Source organism: Mobula hypostoma, chromosome 19 (genome assembly GCF_963921235.1).
Source record: "Mobula hypostoma chromosome 19, sMobHyp1.1, whole genome shotgun sequence".
Classification (NCBI taxonomy): domain Eukaryota; kingdom Metazoa; phylum Chordata; class Chondrichthyes; order Myliobatiformes; family Myliobatidae; genus Mobula; species Mobula hypostoma.
In genome coordinates, this window is record NC_086115.1 from 63,704,151 (window position 1) to 63,722,097 (window position 17,947).

General features: G+C 42.1%; 1 protein-coding gene across 1 annotated transcript; it reads left to right on the forward strand.

The window, feature by feature from the left end:
- Positions 1 to 508: 508 nt before the first annotated feature.
- emx2 (empty spiracles homeobox 2) lies at positions 509 to 9,211 on the forward strand. The gene is made up of 3 exons (XM_063072052.1): positions 509 to 1,631; positions 2,900 to 3,084; positions 5,232 to 9,211. Exons 1-3 carry the CDS (start codon positions 1,244 to 1,246, stop codon positions 5,397 to 5,399), a joined length of 741 nt encoding a protein of 246 aa, XP_062928122.1. The 5' UTR covers positions 509 to 1,243; the 3' UTR covers positions 5,400 to 9,211.
- The last annotated feature ends 8,736 nt before the right edge of the window (positions 9,212 to 17,947 follow it).

Sequence of the window (17,947 nt, forward strand, 5' to 3'; positions counted from 1 at the left end):
ACGTTACAATGGATGCACGGCAAAATTCTAATTGCTAGCGTTCAATATTTCTGCTGACATCTGATAAGAGGTACTATTGAACGTCCGTTTTCTCCCCAAAAGCATGTGTAACTGTCCATAAGAAGGAACTCCCCTTTAAATGTCAATCCCCGCAAATACAGTGGGAAAGAGAGAGAACATAAAATCGGCGATTAACAAGATGTTTCCCAATTTAATCTTTCAGTCTAAATGAATTTGGCAAATACCTGTTCACAGAGTTCTCTTGAATGATCGCGAGTGATACACGGAGGCTTTTTAAAGATTATTTACTTAATACAGCCCGAACTATTAACACGAAGCAAGAGAAAGGGATATTAAAGCACTCAGGAACCACACAGACTGCGCAGAGTCGATATAATTATCTAATAGCATAATTCCCCTACCTGACCAATAGAAATATAGGGACTCGGTCCGAACAAAGTCCCTGGATGCGAGGCAGCAACTAAACTCAGGAGCGAGCCGGCATTAAGAGAGACTGCGCGCTTTTCATTCGATAGCGATTTAGACTTTGTTGTTTTAGGAATCATTTCTAAACCCCCTCTCTAATCCTGTGTTACTGTTATATATTGTGCGATGCGGAGTAAACTTAAAGAACGTTACGACGTGCGTTGGAGAAAATTCAAGGAACAGATTAGAAATCCACGTTTGCAGATTTGTCTCTGCAGAACTTTCTTTTCTACTTCTGCAAGAAGTCTTTATTTAGAAGGACCTTTGGCAAATCGAATTGGGATTTCTGCCTAACACCTATCCCCCGCCGGAAGATGAAGCTGTGAGTGGTGGCCGAGGTTTTATTGCCCGGTGCCTCGCTCCATTCCGTACGGACTGAATCCACCTCTCCGGGTTTAAAGAGTATTTGACGCACTTAAGAGTCTCCGCTCAACCTCAAGGCGAGTAATAGCGACCAATCATCAAGCCATTACAGGGCTTCAGTGGAAGCTGTTTATGTGATATCAGCTCTAATTAGCTCATGAACTAACAAATCGTTTGCACAACTTTCCAGCCGTGTGATAAAGTGACCGCATAGATGGATTGTCCCTGGACAATGTGGCCACATCGTTTCTAAAGTGTTCGCGGACCAACTTTTAATGTACTCGTCCTTAATCTCATAAGTAATACTTTTCTTTTTGGGGGGAGTGTCGCACGACTGCCCGTTTCTCTTTCTCTCACTCTCTTGCACTGAGGATATACTGACTGGCAAAAAACCATGTTTCAGCCTACACCTAAGCGATGTTTTACCATTGAATCTCTGGTAGCCAAGGACAGTCCCCTGCCTGCATCGAGATCAGAGGAACCTATAAGGCCAGCCGCCCTCAGCTATGCGAACTCTAGCCCCGTGAATCCATTCCTGAACGGCTTTCCTACCAGCGGCAGGGCGATCTACTCCAATCCGGAGCTGGTGTTCGCTGACGCGGTCTCTCACCAAACCAACTCGGCGGTACCGGTTCACCCAGTGCCTCCACATGCTTTAGCAGCTCACCCTCTGCAGTCGTCCCATTCTCCACATCCCTTATTTGCATCGCAACAAAGAGACCCTTCGAGTTTCTATCCATGGCTAATACACAGGTACAGATATCTGGGACACAGGTTTCAAGGTACGTCCAATTTTAATCCACAGATTTTTGATTTTATTTCTTAATGCCTGCAATGCACAGCAGAAGCATTTTATGCTCTCCCATTTCCGCCGTGACAGATCTATACTTACCGCTCTCCGTATAACACCACTCTGACTTATTGTCCAGTGAAGGAGACGGAAAGTTTGATACGAGAGTTTGCTGCCAGGCCCTTTTGCAGAGTTTGGCAGAGAGCTGCTCTGCTTTGAGAGTTGTGGAAGTCGGGGTGAGAGTGGCGGGAGGGGTGGGGGGTAGTCGTGGGGTTAGGAGACACTGTTTGTAATTCCCAAAATTCAGAAGCTGTGCGTGGCAAACGGTGAAATGATCTTACAGGAGCGGCCTCATAGAAAGGGGTTCAAATTGTTGACTTTTTGCACGAATTAATAGATCTTGCCATGGCCGGCGATCCCTTCAATACAAGCACTGTAATGTAGCGCTTTCGGCCGGCATTAGAAACACATTCGCATGCGATTTTCATTTCGTTTCCGACTCACTCCCGTAAATGGGCGTTGAACGACCAGAGGCCGACGGCGGTGCCTGCACAGTGCTTCCGTCAGGGAAAATCTGCGGATTTCTATAACTCTGGCCGTCTCGCCATTTTTTCGTCTTTTCCCCCTTTATATACGTGGCCGCTATCCAAGTGAATTATATAAAATTCCAAATGTGTTCTACTAAATGGAACCGAGACAAGTAGGCTAAGAACGTTAAGGCAATTTTTTTTAGACTGGACATTTTCTGAGTGAACTCAATGCACTTACGAGTAAACTCTTTTTAAATTGGCGTTTTGTTCATTTTACCCCTCCTGTGGCGATTGAAGTGTTATTTTTGAAATATACGCTCGATAAATTGACAATTATATCTTGGTGTTGAGTTTTGGTTGTGCAGTGATAAATATATTCAGTATTTTGGATTTGTGTTCGTTCAGATTAATAGGCTGTGGCGCATAATTCTCGCTTATTCTATTTATTTCAATTGTACACTATGTTTTTTAAAAATATGTTATATTGAACGAATTCTGTAAATTAACTTGACAAACTGCTCTGTTGAGACGTTGGGAAGGTACCGGCAACAACAGGCGGGCTTCAGCGTTAACATTGCTGTTTCGGTGATTGTGACTAACTTTCGTGCAAACTGAATTCTGGAAAAAAGAAAAGGAAAATGATTTTCAAAACTGCCATCAGAGGCAACATTTTGGTGGCGTTACGAGACGGCCCTGAACTCTATTTGTTGACTTCTTGTGTGATTCTCAGGGAACGAGACGAGCCCAGAGAGTTTTTTATTGCACAATGCACTCGCCAGAAAGCCCAAGCGCATCCGAACGGCCTTCTCGCCGTCTCAGTTGCTAAGGCTGGAGCACGCCTTCGAGAAAAATCACTATGTAGTGGGAGCAGAACGGAAACAACTGGCCCACAGTCTCAGTTTAACAGAAACTCAGGTGAGAAAAACTCGCTTCTCTCTCTTATTGATGATGATTTTTAAATGTAAAACAAGTGTGCTGGTGAACTTACATGGAAACAAAGTTGCTTCCAAGGCATAGCAGCAGTCGTTTCTAATGTAATACTCCTCAGTGAATTTTCAGTCAATTTTTGATACATTTTTAGCGGGTTGTTGTAAAAGGCAATAGAGTTTATATTAAATACTAGAAGAGTGTTCTGGTCAAGTATATTCGTGCAGGGAAGATCCTGGAGAAATCCAGACACTTTCTATGGTTTGATATGCTGATTTTAATTTTTCCAAAAATACTCGTTAAATATTTATTAAAATAATGAGGAGAAATTGTGTAATTTTGTACAGCGTTGATCACATATAATATGGGTGATAGTTTAACGTTGAATCTGGCCGGAATCCGCGCTGTTGCTAATTGCAGTCACGAATATTAGGAGCCGCTCTCTTCGGCCGTTGGGTTTGGTTAGATAGGAATGATGTTTAAGATCTTCAGCGCTGCCGCTTTGAGAAAGGAGTCACCAAGAAGTACTGATGACATCTGACATTTCAAGTCCCGTTGAATATTTGTATCAGACCATTTCTGTCAGCGAGTTCCTTACAGCCGCGAATTCTTAATGACGGTTGATAAGTGGAGTATATGCAGGTACAAAAAAAAGAGGCGGAAGAGACTTAGAGTAGGAAACAGCATAACGCGGGCACATAAACCGTAAAGGTCTGTGGACTTGCTCCATTTTAGAAAGCTTTGTGCTTTTCAAAATCGTCTCGGGCAAAACATTGAGTGGGAACAAATAGGTCGCCTTCTCCATTCGCCTGACGAACAAGGGAGCGGTCAGGCTTAATTTCCTATTTAATGTCTTCTTTAAGGTGGCTTTGTGTGATGCGAATCGGTGCTGGCTGGGTGCTTTTGTCTGGCTGACGGATTTGGCCTGAACACGCGAGATCCCTTTGGAGACCAGCAGACTCCCCCTCACTTAGCGAAGAGAGGGAGAGGGTGAGGGTGGGGGAGAGGGAGAGGGTGAGGGAGAGGGACAGAGTTGTTTATCATGCGACAACTAACGGACAAGAGATTCCCAGCGCAAATCCATATACGTGTCTGAGTGCTTTAATATACAATTTCTTCATTAATCTGGCACCCTTATGTTCAGGGTTTTAATAATGTATGAAATGTGTTTGCATCACGATTGCACTTGCAGAGGCAATTAGTATAATTCATTTCCCCCGAATTTTAGCATTGTGCACATCGCTCTCAGTGAAACGTGCACATAGATTTTAGCAAAGAAATTTGTGGTAATTTTATATTTTATATAATGGGCAAATACAACTCGTTTCAAAGCGGAAACATTGATCTTAGAGGTGTTGTGTGTGTGTCTGTCTGTCTGTTTGTAAAGTAGTTGGCTGCAGCGGGCGGCCCTCTTCCCTCCGAGACTCTCGTGCGCAACTTTGTAATGTCGCAAGTCATTGAGTCGAGATGTTTGCTTCAGAAGACAGAGAGTGGAATTAGAATTGTTTTGATTTTTGTTTTGTCAAGAAATTCCCAGCCAGTGTGTGCCTTATAAATATGTGGCGAGGTCGTAAAACGTAAAAAAAAAGGTGTTTGTCGGAATTTTCTATTGGTGTGAAACTGCAATAGCGGATGGGGTGGCAGTAGGATTGGTAGGGTAACAAAGGAAAGGGCGCGAAGGTCACGGTTTGATTTGGAGAATGGTATATGTTAGTTTATTTAATGAAATACACCAAATCTAAACTTTCCTGGCATATCTTCACCGAGAGAATTATTACAGTAAGCAGCTACACAGACTAATGTTCAAGCCGCTATTGAGCACTCGGCCTAAACACATTTCTTTTCACTCAAGTTTAATTCTAGGGCACGTGTACATACACAGGGCATGAATGATCCGTGCATCAATTAATATGGAAAATAAGAAAAATCTCTAACCCGTGAAATTACAAGCAAATCAATAATAATCAAAGATATCGCGAGTACTTATTTAAAAAGGTAACATTTGTTTAACTGATGAACGCAGAGAAAGTGTGAATCGCGGGCAATAAAGTTATAACACAGTATTGCTAAAATAATATGCAAATATAATTCGCTTTTATTGTCAAATTCATTGGAAACTTCTGGGACTTTTCTAGGTAAAAGTATGGTTCCAGAACAGAAGAACGAAATTCAAGCGGCAGAAGTTGGAAGAGGAGGGGACAGATGCACAGCAGAAGAAGAAGGGGACCCACCATGTCAATCGATGGAGACTTGCGACTAAACAGGCCAGTCCTGAGGAGATCGATGTCACCTCGGACGATTAGAACTGGAAACAAAACCTATGTCAAACTATAGTGTTACTTTGAAAACAGCAGAGTTGCTGATGTAGAAAATGGGAAAATAAAAACACTTCATCCAAAATGCAATTCCTGTGACGAGGCAGCTGAGGTAAGGAGGTCCAAGAGGAGGCACTGCGCGCTGTCCAGAGGCAGCGATCAATCAACTCCGGGCAAGATGATTGACAAGCGGACTTTAATGTAAGGCAGTTCGCTTTTACGCGTACTCCTGATCCAATTCCGGACTTTTTGCACTTCCGAATTCAAATTATAAAGAACTGAATGGAACAAAATATCTAAAATCCACACCTGTTTCACAAACTTGAATTGCATGTGAGCCGATCGTGAAAAAGATGGATTATTATAAATTCAAAAATGCGGGACTAATTTTTTTATTTTTTCTTATTTGCTTTAAGAGAGGTTCTGTCAGCTGTGTGCTTTTTACAGAGAAAAATTTGCTGTTTAAAAAAAAATCCCTGTTAAATAATTATACCTTCTGGCGTCGATGTGATTGTGTACAGCTTTCAGGTAGAAGTGCTGCGTTTTAATGTTCACAAAACCAATAAACAAAGTTAGATATCTTTGGATTAACAAAACAAAAAAAAATTTGATCACAATTTCAGTACTTTATTTAAAATAAGGAAACTTTTTTTTTAATTATAAGAGAATTCCGGAGTTTTCTTTGTTCATCAGTCTGAAGCGAAATGAGAATTCCCGTGAGGTGACCTGGTTTGGCTGAGGTTGCTTGCAAGTTGCTACAGAAGATTAGGAGTAAAATCATTAACCATCTCTGGGCGGCTGTGGGTCAACGAAGCACTGAGCCTATTAATGCGTGTTTATTGCGACACTAAAGTGAAAGATGTCTCTGTAATGTCTTCTATCGAATGTAAATACTTGTGTTCGTTGAGTTAGTTGCAATTCTAACACATTATACTTCCAAGAAGTATGTCATTGTCATATATTGTCAATAAAGATTTATCCATTCGCTGCTCAGAATAATCAAATTAGTGGACATGTATGGGTTTTGTTCGAATCAAAATGACCCAACTCTGCCCATAATATTGTCAGTGTTTTGTAATCTATTTAACTCGATTGACATTATTGAATCAATTAACCCTTTGAATTCTCAGTTTCTGACCCATTTCAGAACGCGGGCTTTTCTTCCCACCAATTACATTCGCAAAGATACAATCCCTATCGTACTAAATATTATATTAAGAGACCAATTAGTGCGGCTGATGCGAGATAATTAGTTACTATTATTTTGATTTGCATGTGTTGAGAAATGAAATTGTATATTTTATACAGAAAATTTGAAGGGTTCTCTGGCGATTAAGTTATTAAATCAATGTCTACATGATTGGGTGCATTCCAGCCTTTCATTGTTTTGACATTTTTTCCTGTTCACGCTTTTTCTGTCATCATATCAGAAAAGATAGCAGAGGTGCGCGAACAAATTAATTTGTCGGCGCTTGACATGCGCGAAACTGCACCGTACAAGGGAGAGAATAGAGTTTTATTAAGTTAATTGAAATAGCAATTAATACTGTAGCATTTGAACTGTTTGTAACCAGCTCTCGACTACAAAACGGGTTTCTGAGGCAGGCAATGTTTTTCATGGTTCATTTACCTTTCATCCTGATAGGCTGCATTAATCAGTTTTATTTCCATTCACAGAAACCTCGTCTGCCCTGTATAGCTACAAAGAGTCCTAAAATCTTTTGTGAAAGTGCAAATCAGTTTAAGCAATTATCATACCAGGAATATGAGGAAAGCGGACGCCGTGCTATTGGTTCGTTTAATCTCTTAATCCATGAATAGGGGAATAGTTTGACATAACTGCGGACAATCTCACTAGTCGTCACACTGTGATACGGCGCAGTTACAAAGCACAGGAAAAATAAGAGCTTTGTTTTAACTCGTGTCTTTAAATTGCACAATTAATTACTGTCCACACGCGTCTTCGCAATGGGGAAACACGGTTTGTAGAAACCGATAGCAATGCACGCTCTCGAGTGAAAGGGGAGGCAATAAAATGCAGCAACGTTACAGGATGACCAACACGAAATAAGATATCTTTACATATTGAGAACACGGTTTAAACTATTTTTAAATGAAATATATCGTAAAATGTAATATATTGTTAAAAGTTTGTTCATGGGAGATGCCCGTTTGCACTGGAGTTCATAGCACTGTTCGAAACATGTATCCGAATAGCTTTGTGGCTCGTGGTACGGGTTTCCCCGCATGCTTCTCTAATATTTATTTTTCGTTTATTTAATGCCAAGTTTCTAGCCGCTGATATAACGCTGATATGTTCTTATCGTTGAACCGTTTTGATCAACAATATGCCAATGATTCTATAGTTCTTTAGTATAAAGCTTCGCACCTAACAACGTGGTCGTTTTTCTAAATGGTTTCCCATCTGGATCGGGCAAAAAAGAGCTCCGTCTTGCGCTGTACATATACTTAGCAGGAAGAACGTGAAGCGTCCTGCGCAGAAACAGCAATAAATCTTTTGAGAATACCATTAGCTTTGAAAAACCTAAAAGCTTTATTACAAACCGATCTTTGAAAATAGGGGATTAGGAGGCTGAAAAGGTTCCACAATACTTAGAAGAAAAGGTTTCATGCTAATGAGGTTAATGCCCTTTGTATCACAGGACTACACAACTTCATTACCCACTATCTCAGCGTACACCAAGCGGCGCTGAGGACCCGACTGCCGTTGAATACACATGAGCTTTCCCTGACCGGCTAAAGAAGGATTTTATACCAGGTCTGTTCAAACTAGATAATTATATCTTTTCAAGTCGGAATTAAGATAAATAACTGGAGGATAGGCGGCTCGCCTTGATCCTTGGAACCAAATTCGGCGCACTTTTCCTAAGCATCAAACAGTCACAGGACAGTTATCTCATTAGAAGTTTCTTTACCTTGCACGGCTGATTCCATTTACTCATTCAAAAAGAACAGCCTCCCTCAAAATAAAACGGTGTGCCAATTATACACCGTGATTTAGATTTTTTAAAAATTAATATGTTACCAAAATACCTTTCCTGGTCATTATTTCTCGTGTATTTCAAACTGTGAAATTCACCGCACAGAGAAACTCTTGGTAATAAAAGGCCGTAATTCTTAATCCCCTATGGTATTGTTCATTGTGTGTTGTTGTGTTAAACCCATCTTTTATTGTGCAGACACAGGATTAATATTTTCATTAAAATATCAAAGAGAAAGAATTGGTCTGGTTGGGGTTGTTAATCGAACGGCAGAATTTTCACTATAGTAACGGTAGAAGTGAGAGGCGAGATTTTTAAAAATGCAATAACAGTATATCTATCTATCTATCTGTGTGCATAAACAGCCGCGCAGTCGGCAGCATACCTGTATTAATTCTGTACCGGCTCCATAGAGTTTACCCAGGTGGTTTCTTTATTGCATTAGATGTCCATTTGAGGATGGAAGCGAGAATGTTCTAGTTTGCTGTAATGTACTAAAGGTCTATTTACCGAATTCAAGAGTGAACTGGGTGAGATATTAAAGTTCATGAAAACACGACTGTTATATTACTGTGTACTTAAAATTGGCTAAGAAATTCGCCTTGTCGTATTTGCTAATGGTGAAGGTAAGGTTTCCTCTATATTCGCTGCCTATTATAATGGGAGTGTGGAGCGAGATATTGCTTCTCAAATTGGATGTTAATTGTTTATATGATGAATTAAAACTTCTAAAAATTGATCTGGTTTAACGTTTAGTTTTCAATCTCCTGACTCCCTGGTTCTCGTTTCCTTTGCTAATTGTAGCCAAGCGTCCCAAGCTTTAATTTATATCCGGCCCGTTCTGTAAAACTTAGCGGAAATTAGCAACATGACTATAAACCAAGGAAAGGTACCGTGAAACTTGTTCATGAAAAGTGGTTCTACGAAAAGCAATTTCCCTGATATACGGGCGTCAGTCTGACACCCCTTCTGCCTTGAGTCAGAAACCCAAACCTTGTTTAACAGCACTGCCGGCTTTCCCTGTTGTATTCTCTGATCAGTATCACTGTTTTAGGAACTACTTAGACCTCATAGATCAATTGATTTACTTAAAGAAAACAAGCCCGCTGCGATTTGCAAGTGGGAGTTTTGAGAACCCAGTGACCCAAGCACTAACCTTAATCTGCATGATACCTGGTCGTGGTAGGACAGCCGAGGAGTAAAACACTTTAATGTCACGGTTTCAAGCAACATCAAAAAAAACCAATAAATCAATCTTTTTTTCCCCTTATTTAATCGATCAACTGCAATTATCCCAGCAATCCACCAGAGTGAGTCATTAATATATGACAGGCATGACTGCAAGAATACCCATTAATTGACTTCCTAATCTCACAAAAAATGAGCATTTAAAAATGACTTCCATATTTAGCGGCTAATCATATACAATGCAATCTCATTACCGATCCTAACTTCTTCACATGCTGAAGTATTGCTTTGTAAAATGTTCTTTCCTTGCAGTATTTCAGAACTATTGTTAAATATGTGTGTTTCTCGGTTACTCACACCGAAAAATAATTTCACAATCATTTTCATACCCTTCTTTCTGCGTATTTGAGATTATAAATTTAACTTTGTGCTCTTATTTTTTGAACTGGTGAGTATATCATCCGATTGTTGTATCTACGACAAACGACAGCTCAAAACGCGGAAGACCAGAGTAGCAGTGCGTCTTGCGATTTTCCAGCCACTGCGCTTTGTTATTTCAGCAACCCTGTTACTACAAGCACCAAATTTACAGTATTTTGCCCAAATATCTAATTTCAAATCCTCAGCTTCAGGTTTTCCTTGCAGCAGTTATAAAGCAAGGCTAAAAAACTTCCGCGTTCGCTCTGCAGCCATCATTTATACCACGGCTTCTATCGCCGTTGATAGACTGACGTCAGGAAGAATTTGATCCATCGCGTCTCACGAATTGCCTCTGAAAGTGATCCCTGAAATGAGAGTACACGCTCTACACAATTCCCATGGCCTTGACATAAGGTACAGCGATAAATATACACTGCTAATGAGCAATTACCATATAATCACCTTCCAATTAGCTTGCATAATGATGAATTAAACATTCCAGTTTGCTGGATTATGTTTCCTTACTTTGTATATTATTTACGAAGGCTAGCCACTGAAAGCACAAAAATATCGAATTATATGGGGACTTTTCTGATCAGAGTGTCATTATAAATTCAATTGTATGGTTTTTCATTTGGCGAAAGAGGTATATAGGCTGTCTGGAATCACCGAGTTATTCTGAAGCTGCCTCTAAATTAATTGAAAGGCATCGCATTTTTCCTCATATTAATGCCATTTATTTCATAAAATAATTAACAAAGATGACTAAAGAACAGAAATTCACATTGCCTACTGGAATAGTAAGGGTAATGTGATGTCATGTATATATATGCTTGTCTCTTTACAGTATTGGTATACTAAAGTTTATATTTTTTAAAGTAAGGTTATTCAAGTTTCGACATCAGGGAGTTATGTAATAAGTGTTTGTCTCTAAATATTTTTTTCTCTGATCCAGTGATTATATTTTAAGATTAACAGGGTTGTTGACTCCATGGGATGAATCATTTACAATGGGAGCACCATTGTCTTCGGATTCCGATATTGTGTCCAAAACGAGAGAACAGGCACTTGACATAAATTGTAGAGGTAGACTACCGGACAATAACGGTTTAACAAAGGACCAAGACTTACACGCGTTTACCTGTGCTGTGCATTGTTCCTCTGCTCTTTCATCAACTGACTTCAACGGCTAAAATCAGACAGTTGTCATAAGTCATACTGGGGCATGTAAGGCTCCTACCGTCATATTTACAGATTAAGAAAAAACAGGACGGGATTGCGCGCAGCCGTCGAAAATGAATGAAATGTGAAACAGACACAAAATGGGGCATAATGTATAGTCAGCGGCTTAATTATTAAAGAACTTTCTGAAAGCTGTTCAATTAATGGCTGCCGGAAGCCATATTTTATAATATCGGCAAACAACCAGATAGGTGACAGAGCTCGTATACATCTTGCAGGAGGCGGGGGCAAATGGTTTGGGCATCTCCATAGATTGTTTTAGCCAGCACGAAGCAACTCACTGAAAGAACAGGTTAATGTAGATTCTCTGTTCTCGACCCTTCTCAGAGGTATTAGCAAAAATGAATAGAATGTGGTCAATGTGATCTTATACCCAAACCAATGTCAAAGATTTCTCATGAAAAGTGCCTTTCGTTTTGTTTAGTTAACCTGTGCAAAAAAGAGACAAAAATCCACAGGCCTGGATTATTTCAATGGGTTTACTGCTTCACCTTTTAGAGGAAAATGACTCCGTCAAAATCGCATTTTGACTCCGTCCAAAAAATATTCCCTTATTCTTGGCAATCAGAAACAAAATCAATCCCAATAGGAATATAATCGTACTACCGATCTAAACGCTTTGATCTAATACATTGTTGTTAACTTGCAATTATTTTATCAGATTAATATCTTTAATACCGCAATCTCAAGTGAAAATACGGAACATTTGACGATGGTCCCTTTTATCGGAACGGTGGATAACGGTATAGAGCTAATGAATATTTAAACTCGATTGGTTTTATTGCTCAAGAACGCCAGGAAAACTGAGCGATTCAAAACTATTTAAGAAGTGTCAAAGTCGCATCTTAAAGGATTGTTGCAAGTATTCAGCCATTAATTTGTCCCGCCCCAAAGCATATTTCTATAAAAATTATTTGAGATCAGCGTATTATTACTGGCTACATTTATTGCAGTTATAATTCTTTTGAGCATTGTAATGATAAACATGAATAATTCTGGCATTTAACTTATGTATATGTAGAGATAACCTAACCCGCTGTAATATAATGACGAAACAACTATTGAAGTTCTTTGTAGCGGTTGACTGCGTTTGACTTGTTAGATACGCGTTAATCCAGCTTTGTAAACTGCGGTACTTCTGAAAATGTGATTGTGTATGTCTTTGTGTGTGTGTTCGTGTGCGTGTGAATGTATGTGTATGGTTGTGCATTGGTGTGTGTGAGAGTGTATGAGTATGAGACATGCGTTTGTGTGTATGTGAGTGTATGTGTATGAGTGTGTGCATTTGTATGTGTGTGAGTGTATGAGTATGAGTGTGTGTGTGAGTGTGTGTGTGTGTGTGTGAGTGTGTGTGTGAGTGTGTGTGTGTGTGAGTGTATGAGTATGAGTGTGTGTGTGAGTGTATGAGTATGAGTGTGTGTGTGAGTGTGTGTGTGTGTGTGTGAGTGTGTGTGTGTGTGTGTGTGAGTGTGTGTGTGAGTGTGTGTGTGTGTGTGTGTGTGTGTGTGTGTGTGTGTGAGTGTGTGTGTGAGTGTGTGTGAGTGTGTGAGTGTGTGTGTGTGTGTGTGTGCGCGCGCGCGCGTTTCTATGTGTAATTCCATTCCATGGTCCGCATCGGAAGAAGTACGCCGGTTGTACTTCTAAATCTATAGGTGGGATCTCATCTTTGAACGTGTGATCAGAGTCGATAGGGTTTGGGTGGTGTTGTTTTCCCTTCCCTTCATTTTTGACCTGTTTACCGCATTGCATGTTGATTACCATGCACACACGATAAGATATTTGCTGAATTATACATGTTTCATTATAGAATGATTTCGCAAACCTTTCCCTATTCGCCATTTCTCTCTTCGCTTAGAAAACATTACTCAATACGTTCCAGGTATGTTAAGTTATAGTGACACTCTTAAAATTCTTCTTCTTAAAAATAAAAAAAATGGTAAACTTTGTAGATGGGCTTTGGATTATTCCCCTGGCTTTTAAACACATTTAAAGTAATTAGGTTCTAATTACTTTAAAAGATAAAACTTCAATATCCCGCCTAGTTTGTTTTTCTGAGGACGCGCACGGACGTATACAGGTATGTGCCCACAGAATGTAAAGTGTAGGCGTAAGGAATGTGTTGAATGGAATTCGCCCTGCAATGCATGCGTTCGCGGATGCGTTCATATATGTATAGGTTCAAGATTGTTTCATATCTGTTAGCCGATTATACCTGCCAATATAGAGCATACTCTTGCGAGTATGTGCACGGCTGCATACGTTCTGGGGTGATGGGGAAGTATACCTAACTGAATTCAGCTCAGTTTTGTAGTATGCTGGCTGTTAGGTTATATTTTCGAACGGACAACTTCGACATATAATCAAGAAGCCCAGTGCTGAAGTAATATCGCGCACCGTCTTCTCATCGTTAGGATTAACTTCTTGCAGTTAGAGCCGTATGTAACTCGCTAGAAATCCGCGCCGAGCAGTCCTGAGTGGCCCCGATGTAATTGTACGGCCGGCATTAAAGATGGAACCCGATTATGGCGCATAACCTCCTGCTACTGTTTGCCTCAAATTGCAGAATGTTGCTCTGTTGATGGTATCTGGTGGAGAGGACCGATTGCACTGTTTAAATTCAGCACCTTCATCCTGCAACACTGCCTGTTTAAACACGCTGCTTGATGACGGATTTCTGTTCAGTAAGTGAGAAATATTTACCAACATTCAGACAGGGCGATAAATATTTCATTTAACGCCACAGTGCAATACACCAAGCATTGGGGGTGAAGAAGCGCGTGATAGAAACTCAAAGTTTGAGTAAAATACCTGCGAGATAAGCGCTTGAAAAGTAAAGAGTTTCGGAGGAAAGACGCATGATCCGATGTGGTGATGGCGATGATTAGAGGGATCGTCACGGAAATTGCAACCGAGTCCCTCAATTGCAGAACCAATCCATAGGTTGGGTGTGAACAGTAGCAATTATTCAGTTCGAGTTTAAATGCTTCCCTTTGTACAGAACTAAAACCGCAATCAGCATAATCAAATCACAATGTTTGTTTGCAAGAGTTTTGAAGCAATAACTTTCACAGAAAGTTTTACTCTGAAATGTATAACCTGTCACATCAGATCTGTACAAGCACCGTGCCTACTACAGGTCTCTGAGGTTCTGCTTGTAGGTGACACGTCAGCTCAGTCAAACAGAAAGCTCCGACTGAAACGAGGCGACACACAGGTGAGCCGAGAGCACGCTAGGCATCTGTTGTCTTCCTCAAGACATTTTGCCAATATAAAACGGCTTAGCAAAGACCGCTTAGTATCAATAAGCAACGAACTTCACTGTCAGCCATCAGTTGGGCTTTGAAATCCTGGAAGTTTTAAAATGTATTTTTGATTAACTTCGGCAACATTGTGCAATGATGATATGCCCTTAACTGAACGCCCAATGGTGGAAGCAAACACTGGAAAATGTTCAATGGTCCCAGATGTCAACTTCACCCTCGGTTATTGGAACCACCCCACCTCCCGTTGTTTACAGCGGGATTTGTTGTAACCCCCACCCCGTTGTTTACAGTGGGACTTGTTGTAAACCCTCCCCCCCATTGTTTACAGCGGTGTTGTAACCCGCCCCCCCCCCGTTGTTTACACCGGGACTTGTTGTAACCACACCCCTCCCCGTTGTTTACAGTGGGATTTGTTGTAACCCGCCCCCGTTGTTTACAGTGGGACTTGTTGTAAACCACCCCCCCCTTGTTTAAAGCGGGACTTCTTGTAACCTCCCCCCCGTTGTTTACAGCGGGACTTGTTGAACCCCACCTCATTGTTTACCGCGGAACTTGTTGGACCCCCCCCCCGTTGCTTACAGTGGGACTTGTTGTAACCCCCCACCCGTTGTTTACACCGGGACCTGTAACCCCCACCCCCGTTGCTTACAGCGGGACTTGTTGTAACCCCCACCCCCACCCCGTTGTTTACAGCGGGACTTGTAAGCCCCCCATTGTTTACAGCGGGACTTGTTATAACCCCCACCCTCGTTGTTTACAGCGGGTCTTGTTGGAATCCCCCCCCCCCGTTGTTTACACCGGGACTTGTTGTAAACCCCCCCCCCCCCGTTGTTCACAGTGGGAGTTGTTGTAACCCCCCCCCCTTGTTTACAGCGGGAATTGTTGAACCCTACCTCATTGTTTACAGCGGAACTTGTTGGACCCCCCCCCCGTTGCTTACAGTGGGACTTGTTGTAACCCCCCACCCATTGTTTACACCGGGACCTGTAACCCCCACCCCCGTTGCTTACAGCAGGACTTGTTGTAACCCCCACCCCCATTGTTTACAGCAGGACTTGTTGTAACCACCCCCCCCCATTGTTTACAGTGGGATTTGTTATAACCACCTCCCCCCCCCCGTTGTTTACAGCGGGACTTGTTGGAACCCTCCCCCCTCCCACGTTGTTTACAGCGGGACTTTTTGGTGTGCAAAGCGAGGTGCGTTTCTCACAGAACAAAACCGGCCGAAAGGTAGTGACCTGATTGAAGAAAAACACAAGCCAGGATTCTTCCACGTCTAAAAGCCTCTGGAACAGAGAGAATGATTTTCCCTCAATCACTACCCACAGAGGTTTACTGATCTCCCGTACTTGTGTCTGTTTATGTACCTGGTTGAAATCTATATTCTGTTCTTTCATTTTGTGGGTTCTAGAATGATAGGGGCCACACAGGTAAATGGTTACTAACAAAGGAATTCGTTAAGTAATTAAATGGCAGCATCTTCGAGACGCTACATTTATTACCATATTCAGAATGAGAGTGGCCCTGAGAGCATAGAAACATACACACGCGTGACGAAGCGGCCAGTGGTAGACCGACTGTATCTCAGGCTTGAAGAGCCACTGTAGGGAGGTTTGAGCAAAGTTTCATTGTCTCCCCGTGTGGAGAGCCATTCTCAAGAAAAAATATCTTCAAAGCAAATTCATCTTGGCTAATTTTGATCGAATCACTCTACTTCAGGAATGTGGTCAAAGACTGGTCAATTGTATTACCTCGAGACTCATGCACCTCAAAGTTTGTCCAGGGATCGGTAGCGCATAGTACACCGTAACTTAACGGTCTTCAATCCTGTCCAAATGTCGGTTCCTTCAAAATAGGACCGTCTACTTATAGTGAACAAATTTCATCGCTTTCTCGCCTATAGGCTGACATTCACTGACAACAAATTGTTGTTGGATGGATTTTGGTGGCAATGAATCAGTTTACCTAACCGAGGTAGGACAGCTGGTTGAGTGGTTCTGCAACAACAGCATCTTGCTCAACGCCAGGAAAACCAAATAGCTGATTGTTGCCTTCAGGGAAGAGCATGGAGTGTGAACATATACTAGTCTGCAAAGGAGAGAAGCTGCAGCTTTAAATTGTTGTGTGTTAATATATCAGATGACCTAACCTGGGCCCTGCACACAGATGTAGTTGCAAGGAAAGCCTGCCAGTGTCTATATTTTCTTGGGAGGTTAAGGAGATTTGGGTTGTCACCAAACAATCGAACAAGCTCCTACCAACATACTATTAAAAGTTTCATGACTGGTTGCATCATGGTCTGGTTAGGTTCAAATGCATAGGGATGTGAGAAATGGCATAAGGCAGTGGGCTCTTCCCAGTACACACTTTCCCATCATCAGTACTATCTACATGAAGACAATATCCATCGTTAAGATCTCCACCATATGGGTCATGCCATATTCATAGCTACCATCAGGCAGAAGATAGAGAGGCCTGAAGACCCACTCCATGTCATAAGGGGGCATTGGGAGCGGACCCAAATGCAAGACACAGACACTGAAGTACTAGGAACAGGACAAAATTTATCAAGAAAGCAAGGGGAGTCAGGAAGAAACTACGCTGGACATGGACACAGGCCCTGGATGAGACAAGGACACCGGGCCTGGGCTAGGACTAAGAGTAGGAAAGCGGGACCAGGACAAGGAACTTTGAACTAGGAGCCTGGGCCAGGACTCCGAGCCAGAGACTGGACAGGGACCCAGAACCTGGGTCTTGACTTGGGCTCGGACCCCAGATCTAGGCGTGGCTACAGGACTGTACAGGGCTAGGCTACGGTGACTGGATATGGAAATCCTGCACAGGACGAGAACACAAAGCCTTGACTTGGACAGGATGAGGTTCTTGGACTGGGCTTAGACAAGACGAGGTTCTAATACTTGGCTTGGACTAGATGAGGTACTTGGATGTGGCTTGGACTGGATGAGAGTCTCCTGGACTGGACAAGGGAACTCCAGCACAGGACGAGGAACTCCAGCACAGGACGTGGCTCCTGGACTAGGTTTGGCTCGGTTCTTGGACTCGGCTTGATTAGGCTCTTGGGTACGGAGCTGGAACCCTGCTTAGAGTGCAGGGCCGGGACCCTTTCTAGGACACAGGGCCGGGACCCTTTCTAGGATGCAGGTCCGGGACCCTTTCTTGGACGCAGGGCCGGGATGACTGCCGAGATGACTGCCAAGATAACTGCCGGGAAACCGCCGAGGAAACTGCCAGGGATTCAGATGGGGAGGGGAAGGGAACAGTCCAGCAGGGAATCCTTGGTTTGCAGGGGTATTTATGTGTCAGCCCAAAACGAGAATCAGGTGCCTCAATTAAGGCATCCAATGGAACAAGGGAAAACAGGAAAACCCGGAATAAGGATCAATGAACGGGACCGTGAACT